This window comes from Erithacus rubecula, assembly GCF_903797595.1.
Source record: "Erithacus rubecula genome assembly, chromosome: 5".
NCBI lineage: Eukaryota > Metazoa > Chordata > Aves > Passeriformes > Muscicapidae > Erithacus > Erithacus rubecula.
In genome coordinates this window covers 10286136-10307271 of record NC_136687.1, presented here as the reverse complement: position 1 = coordinate 10307271, position 21136 = coordinate 10286136, and the positions used below count along the sequence as shown (strand labels likewise).

General features: G+C 40.6%; 1 protein-coding gene across 1 annotated transcript; it reads left to right on the top strand.

Moving 5' to 3' along the window:
- Positions 1 to 8661: 8661 nt before the first annotated feature.
- Positions 8662 to 13005, top strand: S100P (S100 calcium binding protein P). The gene is made up of 2 exons (XM_079307147.1): positions 8662 to 9003; positions 12715 to 13005. The coding sequence occupies exons 1-2, from the start codon at positions 8866 to 8868 to the stop codon at positions 12862 to 12864; spliced, it is 288 nt and encodes a 95-aa protein (XP_079163273.1). The 5' UTR covers positions 8662 to 8865; the 3' UTR covers positions 12865 to 13005.
- The last annotated feature ends 8131 nt before the right edge of the window (positions 13006 to 21136 follow it).

Genomic DNA, 21136 nt, shown 5'->3' with positions numbered 1-21136 from the left:
AAATGAAGATACATATATATAGAGAGAGATTATGTATTATTGTCTAACTGGTTGAGGAGGGCTGCTTGAAGGAGATAGGGGTGGTAATTCTTGTTCCACTTTTGCCAGCTTTAAAACTTTTTAAAAGATCACCAAAGAAAAAGCAAACTTGAAAAAAGTAAGGAGAACCTGGCTTCTAAGGTCAGAACAGAGGTGAAGAGTTTTGACAGCAAAGCTAATCAATGTTAGATGTGAAAAGGCTGCTGAATGCTAAGAGTGGATATCTGAAATGAGAATGTACCAGGGTAATGTCATCTTCTGAAAATGTTTTTTTGTTTTTTTGGGTTTTTTTTTTCCAGAGCTTAGCTGGAGGTTAGAACATTTTGCCATCAGTGCAGGTAGAAACAACTTCACTGGCTGAGATTTTTATCCAGCTTGTACCTGGACAGTGCAATAGACACCAACCAGCTTTCCCAGAGCCCTTAAAAACTGTTAGTGTACTCCAAATTGACTGATTTCTACTAAATACTGTAAATGAAATCTTTGTGGCCATACAGCCTGGCTCTGTCTATGGTGTGGCTCTGTCTATGCAGTTCACAAAGCTGTCTCTCAAATTACTGTAACTCAGCTGGGTCTCACTCTGTGCTGTGGATGGTTTCCTGGGTTGTTATGTTATCTTCCCTGAATTCCCTGCTGCAATAAATATGCTGCTGTCTGAACCAGACTGTAATCAGTGCTCTGTGATCATGTCTTGTATGAGAGAAACTGTTATAATACATCTCATGGTATTTATGTAAATTGAATAAAGCAAAAGAATATTCTTTTTTTTTTCTACTTGAAGTTCAGGTATTTTAAAATCCTGGTGGACTTTTTCCTGAAACTCACTATTACAATCAATTTCTTTTACTGCATGATGAAACTCTGTCGTGTGCCATATTCCTTTAAGGATCAGAGGTGGGGCTGCTCTGGATTGCCCCAAACCCTGTAAATATGTTTGCTACACAAGAAAGTCATAATCTGTAAAATGGTGCCTGCTCAAGGAAGCTCTCAGTTATGCATCAGAGTTGTAAGTGGGTGCAGTAAATTTTGTTCTTTCTATATATTAATTACTTACTTCTCTGTTTAATCACAATGAGATGTGCAGTGCTCAGGAAAATGTTAAAGAAAACCACAGCTTAATAATTTCAAAATGTTATTTTCATTACATTTTGATTTAATGTGGTTCCTAACAGCAAAGAATGCTGCCTTCTTAACAGCTGCTCACATTTTGTGTGTTAATATGGTTATTTCCAACATCTGGCAGTAGAAGACTACTTCCAATTTATCATGACCTATTTTTATCTGTGGCTGACAGTGGTGGCTATGAGCCAACAGAGTATTTTTAGAGCTCCAGCTTTTGACACCTGCCTCAAATATATTATCTTCTCTGCTACTGTGCCACTTGGGAAGCAATAAATCCTTCTGTGTTTTAATTCTTCTTGGCTGTTTTGTTAGCTTTAAAACAAAAGAGCTCTCTGTAATTAACCTCAGGTCATGTTCCAGCATGCAGTATGATCTCAGTTTTAATTGTCTGTTTAACTGATGAGTTTATAATGAAGGCATCTGTCTAATAATAGAACTTAAAGAGAGTCCTGGGCCCTTGCTTTTAGCCATTTTATTTGTTATTCCCTTTAGAACAAGCTGCTGAAAAATGATGGTTTCTTTCTGTTTAATTTGATGCCCAAAGTCCTGTGTTAAGCACAGGCTGAAACACACTGATTTAGGAGCAAGTATGGCACAAGTAATTCAAAAGCCTTGCATGTGTTCTGTGCTTTTAATGTCTCACCAACACACTTGGCATAGTCATAGCCCTACAAATGAGGCTCCCTCTCTGTTTCTGTCAAACTCCTGACCCTGCTTTGGAGAGTTAGTACAGTCACCTTGAGCCTGAATTCTCTCTTCCCAATCCATTCCAAAACCATACAAGGAGTCACATCTTATTTACTCTACCTAGCACTAAGGTAGCTATTCTTAGAGACGGAGTATGATCTGGCTTGATCTGCACATTTTCTTCTAAGCCCTGGACTGGCTTTCCTTCTTTCCTCAGTATGCATGGAAGAAGATTATTCCTGGCCCCACTACACCTAGGATCCCAGTGGCTGCCAGGATGTTGAGGTGTCCCAATGAATGTATTTGCAGAGCAGCCCAGTTTGTGTGTGGTGCTGTGACTGATGCTCTGTGCCTGATAACGTCAGAACAGCAACAACGTTGTGGATTAACCCTGTCTGAGCAACTGAGCTCTGCACAGCCACCCACTCACCCCTGCCTCACCTGGGTGGTTGCAATGAGGGCAGCTGTAAAGGGCTTTTTATTATAATTGTTTTTACTAAGTACTCTTCTGTCAGTACTTTGTAAACAGGAAACTGCAAATACCACTGACAAACAAATACGCAATCAAAAAACCTTGAAACAATTTCTCTAACCAAGAGAAAGGTGATGGTGTGTCAATGTTTCTTGTTTTCTACATAATGTGAAATGCTGCAATGGGAGGAAGGATTTTTATCAACATTCAAATAAAAAGGCTTTGGCTAAGTTGCTGTGTTCTGGTGCTGCATGCTGGTAAATTTTGTTGGCTGAGAGAATGTGACAAAAATTTGTTCCTTGTCTTTTTTCCAGAGCAGAGTCTGTTGGCAGGGCTTGGCAGAGCCAAGCTTGTAGAGCCAAAGCTGCCCTTCCTAACCTCGTTTCAGGAAGTATTCAACTCCACAGAAGTGGAGGAGTATAAAAAGGGTAAGGCAGAAAGGCAACAAGTGCAGTAGTTGTATTAGGTATTATTAATGGACTTAGACATCCAGAGATCAGAGACATAAGTGAACAACTTAAGGGTTTGAAATCATATCCAGGAACTGGGCCTGTCATGTACATTTGCTCTGAAATCTTGTCTGTTCTGTTGTCTGCTGATGTCCTTGTCTTGTCCTAAACTTGAATGCCCAGTTCCACAAGCCAGGAATGCTGTATCTGTAAGTTACCAGCCTAACACAATTGCAGTCCATGGTCAGGGCTTCTGGTACTCCTGTGGAAATAAATCATGAAAACAAGAAATAGGTGTTGCTCCCTTCTTTGCCTTATAGCTTGCCATTCATTTCCAAATCATAAACCTCTCTAACAAAGACAGAAGAAAATGGTTGGGTAGTAGGGTGGAAGACACTCCAGAAATAGCTTTTTTTTTTTTTTTTTTTTTTTTTTTCTCAGATAGAAAAAGTCTGCTTTTTCAGCTTAGGAGTGGTACAATATTAAAAATTGTAAGTTTCTTTTTAAATACAGACTAAGATTAATCTAAACTGCAGATCTAATCTCAAAGAGGGGCTGCTATCGAGCAAGAAAGGAAATGGAAAGAGTTGTTATGTCTAATTCATACCAATTGCCTCTGGGTACAAAGTGTTGCAACTGCTTTCTCACCCCACTTCCAGCTGTGCAATGTGGAGGCAGAGTTGTGTGAGAGGTATTGGGGTGCTGAGCATGGGGACATCAGACAAGTACAGTTGTTCTCAACACAACATAACCAGTCTCCTGGCACAGCAATGGCTATGTAGTTAAGACACATACCAAGCAGGACTTCTAGGTGGGTATAAATACATTCAAAGGATAAATTTTGGCAAAAATAGTGCAGTTCCTATGTTTTTATTTGTGAGCACATTTCCTCAACACAGTTAAGCATCCTCTCTTCTAGGTGAGACTCTATTCATGGTTGGATTCCCCTCTCCAAAGCAAAGGATTCTCCCACTTCTGTGCAGATCATTTTTTATTTTCCTACTGGTGAAAAGGAAAATAAAACCTCTTCTCTTTTTCTGATAAGTGAAATCTGAAGTTAAATAATCTGTTACAAAAGCAGGCTCTAGTTCTTTTCCCCCCCTCTGCTTGCAGTGTTTCTGAGCCCAATGTTTCCTGCTCAGTTAACAGTGCCAGAACTGCTGAAAAAGCCCCACTCCTTATCAGTTGCACTACACTGTGATTGCTTTCATGAAACTGAAAGCAGCCAGCTCTGTCAAATGTGTGTGCCTGGGGAACTTCCACTCCATCAATTTGCCTTGTAAATCTTCCTGGTGGCATCTATGGATATCACCTCACTTTACACACAATTCTGGGATACCCATATCCTATCCTCAGTGTGCACATAAATTAACATTTCAGAATTAAAAAAAAAAAAAAAAAAAGTTTCTTAAAAAGGGGAATATGTTTCTTTGATGCGTTTCCTACATGGACACTCAACATTAAGCATCTTTCTCTTAGGGATTCCTTCTTCTCCAAATTTTTTTTGTGCAATGCTTAATTCATGCTTAACAATGACAGCTTAATAGACCCACAATATTCCTCCCTTCATACAGAACTTGAGAACTGGCTTATGCATTTCTGCATGTTGTACCTCTTTATAACAAATAACAAGTTTCTCCAGAGATTTACTCAGTTGCTTTAAGTGTTACAAAACAACAATCCTCCTTCATAGCTCTTTCTGACCCTTTCTGATTTTTTACCTCTTTTCCAATTCTTTTTTCATTTTCCTTTTCCTCTTTGTTTTTCTTTTCCTTTCTCTTTTTCCCCTATTTTTTCTGACCATGCCATAGGCCAACTTGTTGCTATGCTGACCACAGCTGAGCAGGTTTGGTTGACAGTTGAGTGGGATTTTACACAGGTGTTAAAGAAGAGCAAAAGACACTTGGGCTGTTGGTGTGAAACTGCCTGAGGAATCTACATCTGAGGATTTAGAAACTACAGCACTTGTGTGGGCAACATTCAGTTACCTTAGGGTGTGACCTCTTTTTCTGTCATTACAACTAAAAATAAAAAGGATTCTTTGAGTACCTAATATCAAGAACCTTAAAACTGAAACATAAAAGAACCCTGCAAAGAATGGCATCCAGGAAATTATTCAAATGGAGAATAAAACTAGACAGAAGTATTTACTCTGCAAATATTAATTTATTGTCTATAAATATATTCACTGATTTTACAGTGTAATGTGACTATGTCTTGTGCACTAATAAATGTGTTTGGTTAGAGTCACTATGCAGTGCTGAAAGTGTGTGTCCTCTGGCAGAGCTTTGCCAGATGAGAGTGTTATTTACTCCAAACCTCAGCTCAGGAAATCACACAGCCAGTTAGCTGGCCTTAATCTTATCTGTTTTACCTGCCTTTCAAACTTCAGTGAAATGGTATGTGAAATTATGAATTGCATTTTCAAAATACATTTAAAGGATATTTTGAGAAGTAAATGATAATAAAACAACAAAAACTGGTCTGTCTATACTAAACAGAACCTATCTAGTGTGCCACTGAATAGCACACTGTGCTTGTAGGAACTCCTGCCTGTGCCCCACCAGTGCCTCTTTGGTCTGACCTTTTGTTACTTTTTTTACAAAACAATGTAGTAATTGCATAATTTACTTACTAGACATAAATAAATTCATGATGTATTGTGGAAATGAAATTACTTTTAAAAGCTGTTAACCAGACTTAGAGAAAGTTTTGAGAAACAGTGCAAAGTAATTGAAGTCTGTTAATACTTGAGGTTCTACAGACTATCCAGGACACTGGAAAATTCAGGGAGTTTGATAATTTTGTCTCAATGTGGAAAATGAAATGTTTGTTTATTGTTCAGATGTTACTCTCTTGCTAAGAGAAATAAATTACTTTTCATACTGCTGTCAAGAAACAAGAAAAATAACAAGTTCATAATTTCAGATTATGTTTTCTTCCTCCTGTGCTTCTTCCATCTAGATACATAACAGATTTATGGAAATTGTCAAAAAGTCCTTCTCATGTTCTCAGCTTCCTGCACCTTTAAGAATAAGGTGCAAGGGATGAAAAGCTCTGGTAGAAGTTTACTATTTCAGCTATCTCATTTCAACTATTCATCTGGCTGTGACACAAATGGAACTTTACAGTAGAACTGATGAATCTATTTCTTCAGACTTTTCCAAAACAGACAGTGCCGCAAAGAACATGGAATAAAATTTATTCTCTAAGAGAATATCAGCACAGTCACTCAAATCTCATGCAAGCCTGAATATCCAACCAAATGCCATAAAATTGGGCTACACCTGAATGAGGTTTGGAAATTATGTGTATGACAGTCCACATTTGTATCGCATATATAATTTAAACTCTTGGTCCACATTAGGAACAGCAAGACCTAATTCTGTATAAACACTCAGTAAATGCTCATCCAAACTGTTGCCTATACTATTTTTCAAATAAAGAAACCTGAAAGAAGCAAATAATGAATATTATTTACATTATAATTATAATACAAAATTTAAACAAGCCCACAGAAATGGTTTTTCTCACTGGGGAGCTAGACAGATGGGTTGGCATCAAAACACTGCCAGCTCTCCTGTGTGGGCTTTCTATTTGTACTCTGTTTTGGTTTTGCAAACAACTGTAATAGTCTGTGCTGTGTGCATAAAGCTGATATTTTTAATTACAAACAAATCACCAGAAAATATTTAAACAGTACAGAAAGTGTGAATAGAAAACTCTGAGCAGTACTGATGTGTGTGCACATGCATGAATACAGATAAAATACACATTAAAAATAAAGAAGCCCAGCCAGGCAGCACTACCATGGTGACCTTTCCATTAGTAGAAATTCAAGTCCTGTGGTTTATTCTGTGTTTTAGCACTTTTGCAGCCATAAAGAACTGTGAGTCACCTATGTGTGCAGAGGAAAATGTGTGAGAACACCTCTCTGCCATATTACGAGGCAGAGTTGTGGACACACTGACACATCCTGTTGACTGAAGCTGATCTCCCTCTCTGCCCTTTTGGGAACATTTCTTTCCTTCTGTATAGCTAACACAGATGTTCAAGATTCAAAGTCATAAAAATGCATGAAACAAACATTTTAATTTTTAATTTTTTGCTTTAGAGGAAGAAATTGATTTTTCTTTACTGGCCATGTTTAATATTCATGTTACAGGTGGATGTCAGAAAAGGACAAATAAAAGTCCCTTGCACTTGACACACACCAGTGACTGCACTGTGTATGTGTGTGCAAAGACAAGATCATGCTCATAGCTGACAAGGGGCAGTTGTTTGCTCTATTTTTATTTCTTCTTCTAAAGAAATCCCACAGGTTTCAACATGTACTTTAATGTAAAAATTTCAAACTTTACTTAAAACCCCTACCTCTAAAACACAAATCAGTTGCAACTATGTAATAAGGTTGAAGTCAGGAACAAATTATTCTCATGAACTGCTTGAATAAAGTATACAGCCTTAGGTGCTGCTGTGATTTTTTTGGAAATGCAAAATCACTTGTTGGAAAATGTAAGACAGGAAATCACAGGGGTTTTGCTTCAGAATAGTTCTAGATTTCTACATACATGGGATATGTAGTCTTGCTCTGAGATATTGTTGATGTTAGAGGACAGTTTTTCCTGGGGAACAGGTGCCTATAGGCATTTGGAAGAAAGGAGTTTAATTGTTAAAGTTTTTCTTAATTAAAAACCATTTTTTGCTAGCTTGTCCATAACATATGCATGAAAATTATCTGCAAGCTTCAAGGATATCCAAAGATATCCAAACTCAGGTTTAATTTTGGGAAACCATAATCAGGGTCTTCTGCAGAGAACACAGCACCCTGGGGTCTGTCAGCATTATTCATGCACGATGCCCCAGTTTTGATATATTGCCCCAAATAATTTGCTCAGAGTATGTCCATTCTGCATACCCTAGATGTCACCCACCTCAAATGAGCTCCTCCAGGTGTGGTGTAGGCACCTGGAATTGACCAAGTTACCCTGGGCTTGACCAGAAATCAGAACTTGTTCAAAACTCAGCGTGGCTGTAGCTGATGAGCTTCCACCAGCTGGGCTCCCACTGTCCTGGTGCCTCCCAGGTCCCAGCACAGAGCTCAACCAGCTCTGCCCTGTGGAGTGTGAGTCCAGCCAGTTGGGTGTCTGACAGTGGGGGACCTTCCTCTACAAGCAAATCACAAAGTTCATCAAAGGCCACAGAGGCACACAGGGCTTGAGAGCGACCTTTTGTTTTCGGTACAAGTCATTTTATTGTAAAATTTGTGCTGCATAAAGTAAATAGCAAGTTATTTTACTGCAAATGAAGATGGATTTTGATACTGGCTGTTTGCTAAGTATCAGATTTATTGCTTCAGATATCTCTGCCTGAGCAAGCTTTTTGTGAAGCAGCTCTGCAAGGCTCCCTTTGCTGGCCCTGGACAGATGCAGGGCTCCCTTTGCTGGCTGTCGAGAGATGCTGGTTCATAAAACCCTTTTGAGACATCTGCAATGGGCTGAGCACAAGCCCAGAAGGACAGTGTTAACTGTCTGCATGGCAGATCTCCACTTTTGCCCCAGCAAATCCCACCCCAAGTGTGTACTACTGATTTCTGTGGTATGACAAGGTCCTTGGTATGGCAGAGAGAGCAGTCCAAGTCTGCAGCCCCTCACAGTCCCTACTGTGGAGGTGAGGGAGAGGTGAGATGCTTGTCTTCCTCCTGAGCAGGATGATGCTGCACCAAAACTGGGCTGCCAATCCTCTGGTCCCACAGGGATATCTGAAAGAACAAATCTTGAGCAAACAGCCAATAACAAAATCTGATTTTCGTTTGTTAGTCACACTGTGTACCTTGAAGGAGAGGCTGGTTTCTACTGGTGAGCAACTGGTTGTGCCAGTCACACCAGGGCAAGAAACCTTTAGTTTGGAAAAGGTGTTGGCACAGAGGTGTGCACTCCAGATAGAGGTGTTTGTTAATGGATAACTGTCCCGTGGGTGTGCAGCCAGTGATTGGAGGGGACAGAAGCATAAAGAGCCCCAGGAGCAGAGCAGGCTCCATCCTCCCAGAGCCCCGAGGCTGTGCCTGCTCAGGAGAAACCAGGCTCCAGAAGAAACATGTCTCAGCTGGAAACTGCCATGGGGATGACCATTGCTGTCTTTGACCAGTATGCAAGGACTGATGGCAACAGGCAAACCCTCAGCAAAGCAGAGCTAAAGACTCTGCTGGAAAAGGAGCTCCCCAATTTCCTCACGGTAAGAGAACAGGCGGCACCGTTTCTGTGCAGTGGGTGGAGAGCAGCCTGCAGAAACTGCATTTGGTACATAATTAGGGAAATTACATACAAAAATATGCAATGGTTTGTAGGAAAATATGAAATTCAAAAAAGGTTTTGCACTAACTGTGTAAAGCTGGTTTTAATATGCAGGGCCATTCCCTGTTTGCTAAATTCATTACTGGAGTTATCAGGACAATCGCTTTGAAATAGATCAGGTTTCAACTTCAGATTTCACTTACTTCTGTTTATCCCTGGATTTATGGTCTCACTTCATGAGATGTCAGCAATAAAGAACCTTGATTATAGATGGGAATCTCTCTAAATTTGCCTTCTCAAGGTATTTATACTACATACATTGAGGTATTTATACTACATATTCAGTATGCTCATCAATGCATAAACCAGAACAACAGATTTTTCTGTTGCTCTGTTTCTCTTTTTCAAACAGAGCAAACTGTTTGGCATTTGTCTTTAATAGTAAAAGAACGCCTGGATATATATTGCACAACATAAATTTGTATGTAATCATAAAATGCATTTCAGTAGGTATTCAAAGTGCTTATTATGTTTTAGTAAAAGCTTTAGCTGCCAGGGAGACAATATAAATTCTTTTGTAAAATTTGTTTCTCTTCACTAAAAATCCAGAAAACACATTTAAATACATTGTTCTTTCCACATTGGAGTAATGTTCCCTATTTGTACTGTTTTGTTGCTGCTCTTAATGCTAAAGTCTAGAATCAAATGCTCCTTGTGTGGCTCTCAGTTTTTGTATCCAGCATAGTTTGGTGCTTTAACAACTATTTCAGGGCACTGCAGCCAGGGCATTGACACATTTCAGTGTCTTTCCATGCAAGCTGTAAGAATTCACCATATGACATCCATGCCTGCTGGAGTTATGTCTCACAAATTTAAGAGGTGCAATATTCAGAATAAGGACCTGGGTGGCTCAGGGTGGATGTATTCCAAAGTTTCTGAGAAATCTGTGTAAGACAGGTGGGTGCTCACAGAAGGGTCCTGCTGCTGAGCATGGAGCTGTGGCACCCACAGCACTTCCATTAAAGAGAAACTAAACCAACAACAAAACCACAACTCTACAGCAGTGTGGCAATACCCCAGGCACTCGATATTTGGTCTAAACAAGGCTGGGGAGCCCCTGCAGGAGGCAGCCACCAAATGGGATGATGCTCAGAGGTCTGTCCTCACTCTGTTTGGGGGCCTAGCACCACTTTTTCCAGTTTTTCACAGCTGCTCTTACTGGAATTTTCCAGGAAGATAATTAGCTAATTGTCCACTTATATTCCGGTCACCATCTCCCTTTCCTGCTTTACCTCTTTTAGGAAAAACAAACAAACAAACAAACAAACAAACACACAAACAAGCAAACATATTTAATGTCAAGATTTTAAATAAATTTAAACCAACAATGCTCCTTGTTCCTATCTTGCCAGACTGATAACTGCAGGAAAAGAACTGAAAACATAAGTCTGACTTACAAAAAAGAGCTCTACCTCCATTTTTCTGCCATTTATATCTGTATTTTTTCATTTTCAAGAAATTCTAGGGAAAAGTATTTTCTAATTACTCATGAATACTTTTGACCTTAGAATTGGTTATAGCTGACATAGATCACAACTGCCTGGAAAGGTCTTGAATCAATCAGGCATAAATACCACAGGACTGAAGGACTGGACTCAGTTATAAAGATTTTCCAAAAATTCTCATTTTTGCATCTCAGAAGTAATTCCTATGCAACAACTAGCTCATATAGATCCCTAAATAATTTGAAATATTCACTTAAAATTAAAGCAATGTAATTTACAAAGTGAAAATTAATTAAAGCTTCCAGACACGTTCATCAGTCAAATATAAGGAAATGGTTCAAATTTTAGTGATTTTAAAAGCTCTGAATTTGAAGTGAAGCATTAAATTACAGAATGAGAAATTTCATTAATTAGATCATGATCAAAAATTGCCTTCAGATTTAAATTTAGGTAGTAACAGTAGACATATTGGTGGACCAATACAAATTGATGGACATTTTCCAAAAGTTTATAACATTTCTTTCTATTATAGCAGATCTCTTCTACAAAGCCACACATTTTCTAGATTTAACAGGTCTGTTCTGCCATCTCCTGTTTAATGTTAAAATTGCAGCTTTGAAAATCCCTGTAGATTAGCAGCCAAAAATCCCTCCTCCTGTAAAATTATTTTCTTTGTAATATATTTTGGCAAAATGAGAGAAAACAAAAACAAAAACCAACAACGAAAACAAACAAACAAAACACACAAAAAACCAAACCAAAACCAAACAAAATAAAAACAAAACCAAAAAAACTAAAAAACAAACAAACAAATAAAAATCAACCCATCAACAAACAAACACTTTTTAATTTGATGATGCTTTGATTAACATCAGCCTTGAGATGTAGTGGTTCACAGAACCCCAGAAGCACAGAATATGCTGAGTTGGAAGGGACTCACAGAGATCATCAAGTCCAACCTCTGGCCCTGACCAGGTCCCTTTCTGGGGTGCTGCTTTCCAACATCTCATTTCCCAGTATATCTGTATATCCAGGGTTGCCCCATCCCAGGTGCAGAATTCCAAACTTTTCCATGTTCCCTTCACATGGTTGGTGATTGCTCAGTCCTCTCATTTGTTGAGGTGTCTCCACAGGGCCTCCCTGACTTCAGCAGATTCAGAAGCTTTTCCCAGTTTTGTATCATCTCCAGACTTGCTCAATATCCCTTCCAGTCCCATGCCCGAGTCATTTATGAAGTTGTTGAAGAGCACAGGGACAAGGGTGCAGCCCTGTGAAACCCACTAGTGACAGGTCCCCAGTCTGGTGTCACCCCATCATGTTCCACCCATGAGCTATTTTCTCACCCACCCCATGATGTGTTCATCCAGCTGTGTGCTGGATATTTTGTCCAAAAGGATCCTGTGAGAGACAGTATTGAAAGCTTTACTGGAATCCAAAAAGATCAACTGGCTTCCCTTGATCAGCTAGGTGTGTTACTTTGTCACAAAAGGAAATCAGGTTTGATAAGGAGGGCTTTCCCCTCATAAAGCCACTCTGGCTGTGGCTGATGACAGTGTTCAGTCATTCCATCAAAATAATGGCAATTTCAAAGAATAATGATAATTTTGAGAAAGACCTGCTGTGTTAACTCAAGCTCAGCATCGTGCAGGCCTCAGGAGGCACCTTCCCAGCCACCAGCTCTGTGAGCAGCTTCTGCTGGGCCATAAGGCCAGTGGCAGCACTCAAAGCACTTTGAGGCTGTTTGCATATTTTCTGGGGTGGAGGTATGCAGTGAGGCTTAAATTTGACATTTAAGGAAAGCATCTTTTTGCAAACTGCAAACTGCCTGAGCTTCAGCTGAGCCTTTCCAGGGTAATGGGTGAAGAACTCATGGCATTTAATTAATCTGGATAGTGTTCTCAGGGCTTTGTGCTACACAGCTTTAGTGGTGATAAATGCTGTTTTAGATGTAGCCTCTCTGTGTCAGTGCAAGACTGCAGCTCTCAGGTGTAATAAACCCAGGAGCACATGCCCTTGGTATTCACTGCTGCTGTGCAGACAGTGGGACTCACCAAGTGCCCAGAGCCCAGCCAAGGACCTTGTTCAAAGAAGTTGCTGCATTGGGGTTGTGCATCCCCTCACCTCAACCTGCTCTTTCTCTTTTGCAGTCTGGGAAGGACAAGAATGCTATTGATAAAATCTTCAAGAACCTGGATGAAAATGGAGATTCCCAAGTGGACTTCAAAGAATTTGTCATCTTTGTGGCAACTCTGACTTGCTGCTGTCACAAATATTTTGAGCAGAACGCAGCCAAATAATTGTCAAACTACTCACATAAGCTGTCTTTGTGTGTGCTCCATATGCTAGTGATATGGATCCCTTCACTCCTTCCATGTACTGCTGTGAAGTTTGCAAGCACACTGGACTGTAAAAATAAACCCTACTGAGCTTATTCCCTACCCTCAATGCTAATTTCTTCTCATTTGTGAAACAGCCTGGGTTTAACGACTCCCACTAACTCACACTGTGTAGTTTCTCCCTTTCTCTGGTTTTAAAATTCTTTTCTTAGCTAAAAGGTTCAATATTCTTCCCAGTGCAGAAGCTGCACAAGAATAAAGGCTGCTGGAGCCATGAATCAGCTGGAGGCTGTTTTTGTACATCAGCATCTCTGGGATGCATCCCAAATCCACACATGTGCCACCACAGCTGTACAGGACAGGCTCACAGGCTCACTGGCACTGCCTCTGAGCCTGTTTGGTACCCTCAGCTGTGTGGTTGCTGTAGGGCTGCCTTGTAGCTTCTTTCTTGGTTAAAACAACAAAACAACCCCAAACAAATTTTCTACTTTTTTTTTTTCATCAGGGATGATTCTGTGCAGTTTTGTGTGCTAATGAGCCTATTCATCCAGATCACATAGATTTATTTTCTATGACACCATAAGACTTTTGTACCAATATATTGATATTAGTTTAAAATAAATTTAATAGTATGCCATAGTGTTTTTGCCTAAAGCAAAAAATGGCAGCAACTGTTGCTTCCTTACCTGAAAAATGTCTGTGTGAGGAAGTGGAAGAATTTGTTTTCAGAGTAGACAGACATAGACAGACATCAGCTGAACTCTGCAACTAAAGCCAAACTGCACACAGAATCAAATCTTTATTTTGAAGCATTTTGCTGGTGATCATCCCACTGCAAACTGCAAAAGCATTAAATTTTGTCCCTTTATCTACAGAGCAGTACTATACTGTGCTATTCCTATGCTATGCCAGCAGCCAAATATTTCCCTGTCCTACTGCAAGTGCCAATGTCCTGTGTTGGCAGAGGTGACACAAGTCCCTCATGAAAGGTCATGCAGCACAGCAAAAGTGGGAACAGGAGCTCAGTTTCACTGTGTTCCCTGAATCTTTTACCCCATGGACTTTACCCATTCATAACCCCATACAAACATACATGGTTTAGGTGTATTCATCTTTTGGGGAGTTTGATGAGAAAATTAGGTCTTATTAGTTTATCTCAGCCTATCTTAACCATTGCAGGTATTGTTTCATCTACCTTGCTCTGGTGCTGAATAGCTGGACATGAATTGCAGCACATCCATTACACTTGCAGAAGTACCATTATCTGTCTTATTGACAACAGCAATAATTTTCTGCATTACCTGAGCATGAAAACTACTCATCACCAAAATGTGAATAAGTCTTTTCAATCTAGGGATCCCAAATCAGCCCTTTCTTCAAAGACTGCTCCATATTATTGCCATTTTTGGGATATCTTTACAGCTCTAATCCAGCATGGCTCTGCCCTGTGGCTGCTGTGCCACTTGTAAGGACTGATTTCACTATCACATCCCTCACTATTTTGTCAAGGCTATAAATGAGCAAAATGCTCTTCTTGTTGCAAAGCAAGCTAATTCTAAATACAGAGTCAAAATTTTCCTACAAAATGTACAAAATTGTACATTTTTCTAGCTAGTGGTTTTCATCCTTGGACAATGAAATCTTGGTGATGCATATCAAAAATTGTTTAGTATATCATAATTTTTTTAACATGCATTTTTACTTTTACAAAATTAGGAATAGTACCTAATGTTCTGCATTGCTTCAGAATACCCAGCTTCACTGAATTTTTTGTTTTTATACCACTACGTGGCACTAAATGCAGCCTTTTTATTGCTTGTTGAGCTCAAAATTCCATGTATCATTATTGAGTTAGAATGGAAAGAATATGTGTTATGATTAGAAAAAAAAAATCAGAAATGTTCATAACATCATTTTATGCCAATAAACTGGCAATTTTATGTCTGGACAAATACCATATGTCCCATCAAGGGCATTTTACTGATTGCAGTGGAAGCAGCAGGAGCTGAGGGACAGGCAGAGGCTCCATCTCGAGCTTTTGGAAAGGTTTAACTGCACCAGCCCAATCTCACCCTTGTGAAAGGGTTTCCCCTTACTTGTCAATTGCAAATTCCCTGTGCAATTTATTGCAGTGTTGTTCTCCAAAGCATTGCATTTTTTTTAAACACAGATCTTAAAGAGGATGGTGGTGAAAAGCCAAGGGATTCACTTTGTTACTCCATTTTATTTATCAGATGTTTAAAACCACATTATTGAGCGGTAAGAGCTGTGACATACCCCACATTTCACTCTCATTTCATAAACTTCCTGCCCCCAGTCCAGTATCCACACCATTTCACTCAGCCATTAATGCCATTTTGTCCATTTTCCTGAAGATCTGTAGGTTTTTCCAGTGCTGGAGGACTGCTCACAGCAATTCTGGTCACAGCAGCCCAGAGCTCTTTGTGACTGCTCCACCTCCCAAAAGGGCTCTGACTGACCATCATGAGCTCAGGTATCTTTGTCTCCTTGAGGGAGTACCAGGGCTGCCCCTCATTATTCTCATTGTTCCTGCAGCCCTCAGCCCTCAAAACTCTCACATTTGCAGTGACCCCTTGGCCCCACATCAGGGGACACCTGGAGAGCTCAAAGCCCTTGCCCAGAAGCACATGGATGCTGTGTGCTGCTTTGCTAGCCCAAGCTGTGCACGTTCAGAGCTGCATGAAGAGGGGGAAGAAAAGGGGTTTGGGGCTTTTTTTTCCTTTTCCCTACAGATTTTTCAAAAGTTGTAACTCTGTGATGAATATTCATTTCAATGTAGTACTGAAAACTCAACTTGATGACACCTCAGAGAGAAAATGATCCAGGAATAAAAGAAATTAACATATAGCTCCCACCTTACCATAGAACAAAAGTGACTTTTCAGAATATATTATTTAACCTAAAAACATCTGAACAGAGTCACTTTAGTGTCTTTCAATCAATTTTTTTTCCTAGTATTATTAATTTCAACTATAAACCTAGAGTTTATTTAGAGTATACTGTGCATTTCCTTCCCTCAGTAAACATTTGTAACTCAAAGTTCAAGCTAGAAATGGTAGACCTGGTTTTATACCTGCCATTTAATTTTAACTTTTAGGCCTCAATGTCTTGTGTATGATGAGATAATTTAAGAAATGGTATAGGCAACTGTAGGGGAAAGGAAAAGAACATAAAAGGCAGCTTAAAATATATAAGCTAACAGCTGTGGCTTGTGCATATTTGTCTTGGCTATCTGAAAGGAAAAAACATATGGGGAAATATATTACCAGCAAATGACTTTATGGGAAATCATCATTTGTGATGAGTTCCAAATTAAGCAAGTCTTAAAGGCAACAGTGAGAAAGTCAACTAAGCAGCAAATCAGCCAATAAATATTGTTATAATGCAGAAAAAATATCAATTTCTATTAACAACAGTTCAATTCTATAGATTAAAATACTTCAGTATCTGTAGTTGCCATTTTGAAATAGAGTGGGCTGCTATCAACACTCTTCAATTTTTGAAACAACATATTGATATCTGATTTCTGAGTGTATACACAGGAGAAAACAGTCATAATGCTACCTAATCTTTAAGACACTCATGGCCACTTGTGCTGCAGTTTTGGCTGGAAATATTCCTCATTATTTTACCTCTAAATTCACTGAGGTTCATCCAGTCAGGTACACTGTTTGTCTCCCCAGTAACTCCAGGGAGATTTCTTTCCCCAAACCCTCTGAGCATCCTACACTAGCAACGTGCACTTCCAACACTTGACCTGGAGTGTTAAGATCGAGCTTTTCACAAAATACATTTTAGCTGCTGGTTTCCTTGCAGAAGGCAGGCAGGGAGGAGGAGGAGAAGGAGATGTTACCTGTCTTTTATGTAACAGCCTCACTGAGAATCGCTCCTGTAAGAGCTGGGAAATTGTGTTCAAACCTTTCCTTGAGTGAAACCCACCCACACCAGCTGCATGCACCAAACAGCAGGAGCCCAGGGCACCTGGCACTGACTCCCTGCACAGGGGCAGAGGCTCGTGGGGCTGAGGAGGCCTGAAAAGGGGTGCAAGAGAAGCAGCACATCCCTCTAGCCTGGCAGAGGGGTGCATGGCCAGCCCTGCAGGTGTCTGTGTCCCAGAGACACAGTAAAACCACATTCGGTATCTTAGTCACTTGATACAGAGTATTTAATACAAAACACACAGCTGAAATTGAAATTTTCAGTTGAAATTGAAATTTTCAGTTATGTGTGTGAAACAGACAAATAATTGAAAAGGTGTTTCTTGCCATGTGAGTTCCCAAACCACTGAACAGTAGAAGTCTGGTCACTGCTCTGGTCCTCTCTCTTGGACAATGTTCTAAACAACAGGATGAAAAAGTGCCAGTGGAGGATGAGAGAGAGCATCTCCTCCATCATTTTCTCCTCCTCCTCTTTCTTAGCCTAATCTTCCTCCCTGAGAGAGTGTCTCCTGCTCCTGCCCTGAGGAGCAGCAGGGGATGCTCAGCCCCACCAGCAGATGCTGGCACATCTCCCCTGCGTTCACCACTCAGCAGTGCTCAGAGAAGCTTTTAAACAAAAAGTGAAAAGAGCTGACTCCTGCTCAGGTACCTGGAGGGAAGGACTGAGGTCTCTGTTTTGCTAAAAAAGGCTCATGAGTGCAGCCCAGGGGAGGTTCAGAGCTTGCCATGCCCTATTGACTGTGCCATAAGCCTCCCCAGCAGATGTGCTCACGCTTTTGGGTCCCTTGCTGAGGTACCTCTCTCACATGCTGGGAGCAGAGCCTTGGGGCTTAACACAGGCTTCTGCAGCCTGCTCAGATCCACCCACCCAGAAATTAGTCATTCCAGCAGCTAATTTACTATGCTTTTGTTCAACTTTTACAGGCCATTTTCTTCTCCAGACAAATTCCTTTCTTTTTCTTTCCTAGTCAATAATTTTTTCTTAATCCTGTACCAGCCTCTAAACCTCTGGGTCACAGCTCCATTCTGGAAGCTGTTCATTATTTGAAAGGAGAGAAAAATCAATTTTTTAAGCATACAGCTCTGCTACTCTCCAGCAGGTGATCAATAGATGTATACACTATATTATACTGCAGCACTAGGCACCAGAATATTTTATAAATGGGTTGGAGTTTGTCTTTTAAACTTTTCTATTGTATCCAAATAAATGTACTGATTTTCTTTTCCTCCTGATTTTATAACTGCAAAAATTTTTATATAAAATATATAAGATGCAATTGCCAACAGTATTTTCTTTTGTTTCGTGACAAGATGAAATAGGTTACTGTAGTATTAGGTAACTATTGACTGTTGCCTTCAGAAAGAAGAAAAGGTTCCTGGAAAGAAATGGATAAGAAAGCTGAGAAGAGCCAGAAACTTCCTTTCCAGGAGGAATGCACAAGAACACAGCAAGTGAAGCAACCTGTAGGTTCCTGCTATAGTTTTAGCCATGATACCTAAAAGGGTTTAAACCTGATGAGGGCTTGAAAACCAAGGATTATGGGTTTGTTTTGGAAGCATTTTAATGTTCAAGTATTTAGTTCCCTTAGCCTGCAAAATCCTTCTTTCTCCTCATTGCCAAACCCCACTCTAATTAAAGTCTTTGATGCTTTGACCAAGCAGTTTCAGATGGAGATGTCCTGGAAGTCACCAATACATCACAAAAGTCAATTTTGTGTTTCTGAATTAACTTCCTCACCTGTGCTGACCTCAGTCTCCCCATACTCGTTGTGAGATTTCCTATATGTCAAGTTAATATGTTTACAACACTGAGCAGTAAAATCTGCAGAACAGGCAAAAGGTCAAAGACCCAGTGCCCTCTTGCTCTTTCTGCAGGTACTAAGAGGGCTGTCTGAAAAGAATATTTATTTTTCCATGAGAAAACCAACTTCTTCCTTCCTATCACTGGCTTCCCAAATGAAATGGATGACAGAAAGAGAAAACCCAGAGTTGCAGCTGTAGGGGAACTGGAAAGGACCTAAAGTAAATAAAAATCCCAAGTAAGGCAGGGATGATGCTAGGCTTGTCTTTGTAGGTCTTTGTAGTTGGAGGAGAACATGTGTACCTTGCCTAAGGCTCAGCCTGGGGATCAGCCTGGGACTGGGTTTAGGAGAAAAGAAAAGCCCAGGCTGCAGTTTTGGGGTGCTGGGAAGCACCTTCCAGAGCTAACTTGGGGCTGCTGCTTGAATATTTGGTCTGAACATGCAGCTGGGTATCCAGCCATGTGCTAGCTAACCTCCCAAACTCACAGGGATGCTGAAAGACACACACTCCTTAGGCTGGTGGTGTTGCCAGCATCATCACAGGGGTAGGTTCTTTTCAGTCTGGTTTTGGCAGGGATAAGTGCAATTCCTAAAAACCCAGGTACTGGATCTTTCCATCAGGAGATTCTGTGAGCTCTCCCTGTGCTGAGGCAGCAGCAGATCCCTGCTGCCAGCCTGGCCCTGCTGATGGACTCAGCTCCACCAGCTGGAGAGGCTCGGGACCAACAAAGGGCAGCAGAAAGCCAAGGCAGAGGAGTGGGGTGAGGCAGCCCTGCAGGACATGACACATCCCCCATATCCTTGTTCTTCCCTGCTTTTCATGCTTTCCTTCTTCTTTTCCTTCCTATTTTCTTCCAGCCCTAATATGAAGGAGCCTTTCAGCAGAAAGCCACTGTGTGGTTTATTCTGTAAATTACAAACCAAAGTATTTCTGTCCTGCAAAGTCCTCCAAAGACAAGCAAATGAGCTGTCCTCTTCTCAACAGAGGCAGCTGCTGTTCTGCTCCCAATCCAGCCTGCACAAGGCAGTCCTTTCTAGTGAGTCCCACCCTGCATGGCAGCTCAGTCTTTCAGCCCTGGAAGAATGAGCACATTGGGAGCTGAATATAAGCAATGTGTGACTCCAATTTGCTCAGGCTATGCCCAATTACTTTATTAATGGACTGGTTTGCAGCAGGGGTCAGATAAAACAAAGCCATGCTTTGGGCTGGGTTTTGCAGCCCTCTCAGTTTTAGAGCAATAAAAGTGAAGCAATGTTAGCTTTTTTTCTGGAGGATATTGTCTAGACAAGCATGAGCTAAATATCCATGGGCAACCTGTCCTCTGCAGAGCTCAGTGCTAATGACAGCAGAAGAACAAACAATTTTATTTTCCTGATACCTTTAATTAGGAAATGATGGCTCTTCAAGAGACAGTTCAACAGTACTAAAAGCTGTTTAATCTTTATTTTGGGAAGTGCAGTGCCAAGCAAGTCCAGGGTCCATTTGGCTCAGTCTCCTCCTGCAGGTATGCTTCTGGATGAAGTTCTCCTCCACAGGAATGTTTTAGGTAATCAGGAAAGCTGGGGAAAGACTTCTAAGAGAGATCCAGGGAAGCTCTGGATCAGTTCCCTGAGGATTAAGAACTGAGTTGCTGACAGCAGCATGCAGGTAGGGCCAACCACATGCTCCAAATCTGAGAGAAGCTGCCAACCCCAGACAGGAAGGGGAGACAAGAATCACCCCCACCACCCACCTCAGATACGAGGTCTGAGTGCTGACAGGGTGACAGGAAGAGGAGGTAGGTTTGCATAGGTTTCTACTATTGCAAAATAATATAATTTTGGCCACATTAGTACTTTGCCTCTCAGAGATTAGAGCATCTCTGGGCTTTCACATTAACTGGGCTTGGAAATGTTTCCTGTAGAATCGGCACAGGCAGAGCCATCTCACATAGAGCAGTAGAAGACACAGAGCTGTGGAATCACAGACACCTGGAAGGCTGCTTTCCTGAGAGGTGATGCACAGAGCCCGCTGCCAGCTGCCCTGGACAGTGCTGTCCTGCCTGTAACTGCAGGAGGTCATGTACAATCCAAAGGTTTCAATGGTGCCACCAGCTGCTGCACTCTGTAGATGCTGGTATGACCTCACCCTTTCTTCTAAATCTACATGTTCTTGGAAAGAATAATCTCCAAATTAAAATAAACTGATTATTAGTATATTTTACCATCCTGTGGAGTCTTTTATTGTATTTTGGCCTTTAAAAGTTTTTTTAGATTTCAAATTTTTAAAAATTTGAAAATTTATTTCTTTTTTTAAAGACATGAGCTTCATATAGTGTTGTAAAATAAGTTAAAAATAGAAGTTTTTTGGCAGTTTCTGTGAAAATGGATGATACTGAAGCACATTTAAAAAAAGAACATTAAAAGAAAAACACAAGTACAGGCCTGGTAAATGTGTCACAATTTATAGTCACATGATCTTTCCAAACAGCA